At 39.6% G+C, this 7769-nt stretch overlaps 1 protein-coding gene across 1 annotated transcript; it reads left to right on the plus strand.

Moving 5' to 3' along the window:
• Positions 1 to 738: 738 nt before the first annotated feature.
• Positions 739 to 6637, plus strand: zdhhc11 (zinc finger DHHC-type containing 11). The gene is made up of 11 exons (XM_031746238.2): positions 739 to 1043; positions 1935 to 2153; positions 2569 to 2747; positions 2866 to 2967; positions 3066 to 3190; positions 3274 to 3429; positions 3535 to 3653; positions 3736 to 3785; positions 3874 to 3937; positions 4040 to 4118; positions 5869 to 6637. The coding sequence occupies exons 1-11, from the start codon at positions 1020 to 1022 to the stop codon at positions 6009 to 6011; spliced, it is 1260 nt and encodes a 419-aa protein (XP_031602098.1). The 5' UTR covers positions 739 to 1019; the 3' UTR covers positions 6012 to 6637.
• Positions 6638 to 7769: the final 1132 nt, after the last annotated feature.

A 7769-nucleotide genomic window follows, 5' to 3' on the forward strand; every position in this document is an offset into this window, starting at 1 on the left:
TCTCATCTGTTCTTCAGTTTCTGTAGATAGTGGTATGATGTCGTATGTGTTGCTTTTTGGGCTTGTTTAGGTTGCTAACCTTTTCCACACAGGGCCAGGAAGGCTTGAATAAATATACATACATCTATAAATAAAACGTCGTCTAATATTACAATTTGATTGATGATGTGAACCTTATAAGTCTGACATCGCTGCAAAAAATAAGAAAACAGGAAGGGTACAAGTACTTTCTCACAGCACTGTATATACACTATGGGAGCACAAAAATAGGAAATGTCCATGTTATCCAAATATCGTGCATTTACAGCTAAAAAATGTAGTTTCAGAGTAAATGAACTGCTGAGTCCTCGGGTTTTCAGCATGGGTAAGCTTCCACCTGTAAGTTCTAACTGAGCAATGTACGCTGTTTGTCTCGGTGTGTTAGGGAAGTGAAACTGAAGCACTATGGGTGCTGCTACATATGCATCTAACACGGTCTAGTATGAGGAGAAAATAAAGCACGGGCTTTATTTTTGAAAGCAGAAGTACCCTGTGAGCACATATGTCTGTCTGCAGTTCCTTCTTGTTCTGTGGAAGCATTGAACATTGGTTTCATATTCCCTGACACCTGTAAGTATTTAATAGTGCGTTTAAAAGGCGAGTTGCATGCACATCATCTGGCCAGACAAGGTTCACAAAGAAGAAAACACACACAATCACATGCACACAAAAAAGGGGAAAAACGCAGGTAAGAGAGCCATTGCGCATGCGCAGTCGCACAGTTTCCATAGCGCTGCACCGTCCTGCTGAGTGAGTTGATTCTTCTACTTCACGTCCTTCGGCTTTCACAAATCCAAGGACACCGGAGGACCAGTGTGCCCGTTTTATCCAACAGACGGGAGCTTTAAAGTGATTTGTCGATGTTGTCGTGTTTTTATTATCATGTGAATTTTACTCATAAGAAACACCTGCTTGGCTGACAAAGTTATGATGGGACATTAGGCGGTGAAAATCGAATGAACTGAAGAAAGTTTAATGTTATGGTCGCTGTCGCAAGTAGAAAGGTAAGTAATTATGGGTTAAGACTAGTGTCGTCGTTATTATTATTATTATTATTATTATTATTATTGTTGTTGTTGTTGTTTTAAGGGGTGCAAATGGAGTCAGCTAGATTTCTTGCAAATTAAACAGCCGGGTTTATCCACTAAAGCAACCATAAACTGATTGCCAGCTACTCGCTTTAGTTGTTAAGCAAAGCAGAGGCGGCAAAACTAGCTGCCAGGAATACAGCTGTATGGCTCTGTTGCTTCTTTTGTTGACAGAGAACGCAAAGTTGCACTCAGATTTCTAATGCGTAGATGAACAAGAACACAATTAACTGCCTTTTTGCAGAAAGTCCAGAAAAAGTTGACCTTTTATGCTTTTTAAGTTAAACGGATTGCACAATTCATATGCTGTGCTAAGGGTAAGGCTGAAAGCAAAACATGTGATTGCAAGGCCTCTGAAAAAGAAGGGGATGTTAAAGTTTGTGGAAGTCACTTTAATCAGCTGTTTCCTGCAGGCTTTGCGACTGAATCCCCTTTCTTGTTCATATGCATTTTGAATTTAGTGGCTGAGAAATTAATGCTGCTTTTATGAAGTTTAAAATGTAAGAAATATAGTTCGTACTGCTCTTCAGTTACACTTCACTTTACTATCACACTGCAGTGCTTATATATTTCTTTTTCAATAAATATACACCCTTGAAAGTAAACTAGAGTGGCCGGATCATTGTAGAACATCTAGCTGAACCTAATACAGTCTCGGTATAGCACCATCTGTGGATGAACAGTCACTGCCATTATGCTCAACTCATTTTCCTAGCTCATTTCCCCAGCAAATGTGGCCACACTCTGCCAGTACTGTACTTTTACGTGTACTCCAACCTGTCCTTATTCTTCTCTCGCACCATCTAGATGAACTGCTTCAGTCAGAGGTTCAGACGGACAGCTCCCATGCTTGGCAGCAGCAAAAATGAGCTTGTCCCCTCCAAGCCTCCCAGAAGGAACGGATGGTCGTGGCCCCCTCAAGCCTTCCAGGTGGCTGGGTGGTCGGTGTACAGCTATCTCACCATAGTCAGCTTTGGTATCTATATCCCGCTTCTGCCCCTGCCGTGGAAACATGTGGCCTATACTGTATCCTTAACACACAGTGGGTCTTTCTTATTTGAATATGGAGCAAACATTAGCCTGTGCTGTGGGTTTTTTTGTTGTTTTTTTTGTCGGTGCTGCTGAACAGGACAAGGATTTTGTTGTGTGGCGTGTCTGTATGGGCTTCAGTCACACCCAGTGTGACACACTTTCTTTTTCTGGCCCAAAAGACATAATCAGTGGTCTTTTTGTAAGCTGTTGAATGCCGCATGATGTCAACCACAAGAACAGTCAATGTCTTCAGTCTTTATTTCTCATGCACAAGACTTGTACAGCAGTTGTTCTCTCATACTAGTCCCACTTAATAGTTTTTCACATTACTGCACATTTATCACACGTTGCAATATTCTTTAAGGCCGTTTTTTAAAAGAAAAATTTCCTTGACTGTTGTTTTGTGCAGCTGATGGGCATAGCGTTTATTGTGCACTTATTCGCACACATCGCAGCTCTCACTATAGATCCAGCAGATGACAGCGTGAGGGCCAAGCAGAGCTATTCCACGCCGACGCCTCTCTTTGACCGAACAAAGCAACCGCATGTTATCCACAACCTGCACTGTTATCTTTGTGATGTGAATGTGTATGTATCCTGAGCAGCAGTGTCTAATGTTCATTTGCATTTTCAAATTGGCAGGTACCTTATCACAAATGAGGAAAAACGTTTTTGTAATGATGTAAAAAATACAATCTTCTTGCAGTGGCCCCAAAGTAAAACACTGTGGTGTTTGCAACAAGTGTGTGGAAGACTTTGACCACCATTGCAAATGGCTGAACACCTGTGTGGGTGGAAGGAACTACCGGTAAGTTAAAGTTTTTGGATTTATGAGCCTTATCGTTGCTGTCCACATGGAGTAAGACTTGCTCTATGAATTCATCGTTTTTCATGCATTACTTTCAGGTACTTCTTCTTGGCACTGTGCTCAGCTACAATAGGCGTCTTTCTGCTTTTTGTGGTTGTGTTGTTCGTATTTATTCAGCATTACCTCGATCCGTACAGCTTACGGACTGCACCGCAGTTTGCCGGTGAGTAACCTGCAGTATAATCTTACCGAGTCGGTGGAAATTGCAGCACTGAAAGCTGTCCTTTTTGCTCCTTCTTTTCAAAGATGTGTCGGGGAATACTACCTGGCTGATGTTTTTGCCGTTAGCTCCCATAAAGACGAGTTCAGCTGGTCTCCTAATACTAGCCTTCGTAACAGTCATGCTGAGCACCGCCTGCCTGCTGCTGCTAAGCCATCTGCTGGGCTTCCACCTTTACCTCTGTAAGAGAATTTTGGAGACATACATTTCATAAGGTTATTTTCCCCTCTTACAGTGATTAAACCTCACTATATCATGTGGTGTTTGCTCCTCACTCTGGTTTATAGATCATAAAGGCATAAGCACGTATGATTATGTTAAGCTGCAGCGGCAAAAAGAAGCAAAGAAACGAGACGTCGAAGCAGGAAATGGTACTCGTGATGCAAAAACTCATAAGGCTCCACAGGTCAGGCTTGTTTTCTGCCTTTAACTGTTATTCACCTGTTCAGTCTATTGGATTCAGTAGCTTTTTTTTTTTTTTTTAATAGAACCAAGAGGCCTCAGTTGACTGTGAGCCATCATTGTCACAACGTTCAAGGTAAAATATTTCCTTACTGTTTTGTAACACTTATTTTAAAGATGTTTGTTTTAAAAAAAATAGTAATACCTCTCTGGCTTTCTTGAAGTTCTTGCAAATTTGATGATAAAGATCCGTTCACCAGCCGGCTTTCGGAGTCCATTTGCACAGAGGTAAGCATGTCTGCTTATATCTTCTTTGACTGATTTAACATGGATCTAATTTATGATGCATTAAAGTGTTTGAGGGTTTGTTTTTGTTTTGTTTTTTTATAGCTGGAAAACTTTAAGAAATCAGCCGACAAAGAGAACAAATTCCGTTATGGTACAGAAAATCCCAGTGAAAATATAGCAAGTAAGTATTCTCTTTACCAATGAGCTCTTTTATACTTTACAGTTACTTTATACTTTACACTTTTTTTAGGTAGGTGTTTTCAATAACTCTTACACAAATAATAGCGCAAATATTTAATCAGCCAATCACATGGCAGCATCTCAGTGCATGTAGACATGGTCAAGACGACCTGCTGAAACATCAGAATTAGGAAGAAAAGTGATCTAAGTGACTATGCGCGTGGCATGGTTGTTGAGGAACTGCTGATCTGCCAGGATTTTCCCACATGACCATTTCTATGTTTTATAAAGGATGGTAAGAAAAAAAGAAAATATCTAGTGAGCAGAGGTTCTCTGGTTGAAAATACCTTGTTGATGCCAGAGGTCAAAGGAGAATGGCCAGACTGCTTCAAGCTGATAGGAAGGCATCACTCTCTGAAATAATCACTTGTTACAACCAAAGTCTGCAGAAGAGCATCTCTGAATGCATCAAACCTCGAAGCAAATGGGCTCAGGAGACGACCACACCAGGTGCCTCTCCTGTCAGCTAGAAATAGGAAACTGAGACTATAATTCACATGGGCTCACCAAAATTGGACAATAGAAAGCTGGGAAAACTTTGCTTGGTCTGATGAGTCTCAGTTTCTGTTGCAACATACAAATGGTAATGTCCGAATTTTGCATAGACACCATAAAAATAACCATGAGAGCATGGATCCAACCTACTTGTATCGACAGTTTAGGTTGGTGCTGGTCGTGTAATTGTGTAGGGCAGTGACTTCCAAAGTGTGGGCTGGGGCCACCTAGTGTGCTCCAAAGGTACTTGCAGGTTGGCCATAGTAATAACAGAAATTCAGAAACTATGGACAGTTTCATATTTATATACATATATTGAAACTGGTCATAGAATGTGGTTAGTTTGTATTATTATTCATTACTCTGACCTACATTTGCTGCTCTGGTATTGAGGTTTGTGTCCCAGTGACATACAGGTCACACATTGGCAGTAACACTTTGCATACGGGTTTGCATATGACTGAGTAACATTAGCAGTTTATAGCCAACAGCCTATGTTGTTGATGTTGATGCGTTCTCTTGATGATGTTGTTGATGCTTTCTCGCATTTTGATTAGAGTGAAGATTTTCTTGCTTTTAAGTTGGCCACAGTATTCTTGACTTTGTGAATGGCTGGTGTAGGGGATGTTTCCTTGGCACACTTTGACACTTTGGGCATTTCATCTTTTGATCGCTGCTTACAGCAGAAAAATGATTCATGTTACAAAGCTCAAATCATCATCTTAAACCAGTTTCTTGAACATGATAATGAGTTCAATGTACTCAAATCCAATAGAGCACCTTTGGGATGTGGTGGGACAGGAAATTCACAATGCAACTGTGTGAAGCATTCATATGATAAGTATTTCCAGGATCTTGTTGAATCTGTGCCACAAACAACTATGGCAGCTCTGAAGGCAAAAGTGGTTCAATCTGGTACTAGCAAGGTGTACCTAATGAAGTGTCCTATTGAGTGTATGTCAACTTCATTTACAAATATGAAACCCCCGCAAAGTATTAGAAATCTGCAGTAAATGCATACTACTTCAGAACTGCAAACAATTATTGGAATTATTGCAGTAAAGTGTACAAGTGTTTATACTGAGTGTAAATGAAGTGTGTTCTTCTACATTATCAGGTAAGTTTATTAGTATGTATTAGGAAAGACTGTCGGCACATGCAGTTTGTAAGTAATGCTTATCTCCTCTGTTTGACAGGGGGAATAGCTTTGAGGGACATCAACAACTGGAAGCCTGACAATGATGAAGAGTCTCAGAGTGCCACTGTGAAGTCTGTTTACAGTGTTCCTGGAGTGCAGGACCCTCTAGGCAGTTCAATCATGACTCCAGATGATATTTAAACAAACAGATGTCTGCATGGTGGTGGATCAGAAGATGCTGCTCTCAGAAAATATTTATTTTGACATTATCAAAACAGGAACAGAAAGGTTGGCTATTTACAAGAACAGAGTACTGTGTGGACCTGACTGTTTTATGCACTTTTATATGACTGTTTTGTTTTGTTTTGGGGGGTTTTTTGTATACCAACTGAATAACTTGACCTGTCAGTGGGTTTCATTCATTTTTAATAATTTCATTTGTTCATTTGTTTGTTTTTTAATGACAACAGTTGAATTATTTAAAGCAATGTTTTATCTCACTGACTTAGTTAGCGAGACAGGTCAGTCTCTGTTCCATTTCAGTTAGACAGATGTATCTTTGCATCTTTTTGAAAACTAAATATATCACGGTGTAGTTTCCTGTTCATTTCACTGATGGTAACATTTGAGAATCTTTCCGTTTTTATCTGATCACCAAAGAGAGAACCTTATATGGGAAAAATGTTTTGTCTAACTGTGAGGAGTGGAGCAGATAGTGGCCTGAAATAACACCTCAACTCTCTGTTGCCTTTTTATGAACAACTGATTTTAAAGTTGATGATGTTAAGCACACCCTTTTTTGCTAAATATGACAGTAAAGAATATAAAAACCATGGTTGCTCTATTATTTCATTTCTTAACTTCCAGTGTCTACATCATTTTACAAAATACAAATATGTATCTGACTGTTTGCTTTGCTGACACTATACAGCATGACAAATAGTCATACAGCTTTGACACACACCTAAAGATGGAGCATTAAGGTAGGACTTTTTGGAATGGGCTACAATTGAAGTCATACATTTTAATGAATAACAAAGGATGTTGCAGTTGCAAATCCCTTCAGTTTGCCAGCAGGAGGCTCCAGAAATGGAATTAGCAGGGTTTTATTTAACAATATGACATGTGGGTGCCTGAGCTTTCCTTTGTTTATTAGGAAATGTGCCATGTACACAACCAACAGTTTACAGATTTAGTGGAGATGGTGCAAGAAACTGGCTCACTTTGCAACAATTGTCAAACGTGAATGTCATTCTTACAACCACAGCCTTTAGCATCAAATTTCTCATTCTTCATGCATATACAGGATCAAACCACAGCTGTGCCAGGCATGCAGCTTGTGTTCTTTTTGAGACTTTTTTTTTTTCAATTACACGTTTTATTTAAGAATAAAATAAATAGATTGTTGCAGGGAGTTTTATGTGTACATTACTTGGATTGTACATATTTTCACCACTAGAGGGCTGTAGACACCAGTGTCACCTTGATGGGTGAGCTGGGAATTTGTATAGGTGTTTGCACACCAACTTATATTGTGTCCTTTTTATTGTCTCTCAGAGAGGACTGTGTGTGATGTGTCAGCTTTGTTGTTCTTGCCAAGTCTGATCCTCCCCCTTCTGTTGATGAGATCACTGAACTTGTTCACCTCGCACAAAAAGTTCGCATGATTAGAGGTATCAAGTTAGTTTGTAAGTTTTATACAATGCAAAATGGATGGGTGTAAAGGAGTAGTTTACATTAAATACTATGATGTGGCATAAAAGGGGGAAAAAAGCACACACCTCACATCTGTATAATTTAAGTCTAATTTAAGTGTATAATTAAAATCCTGCACCACTCAGTCACAGTGGTGAGTAAATATAGTAGTATATGGTATTGTTATGCAATACAACACCCTTAAACTGAAAATGATGATCAATATTTGCATGTTGCTATATGCCACAAGTGGTGAGGGTCTGT

This window comes from Oreochromis aureus, linkage group 11 (genome assembly GCF_013358895.1).
Source record: "Oreochromis aureus strain Israel breed Guangdong linkage group 11, ZZ_aureus, whole genome shotgun sequence".
Lineage (NCBI taxonomy): Eukaryota > Metazoa > Chordata > Actinopteri > Cichliformes > Cichlidae > Oreochromis > Oreochromis aureus.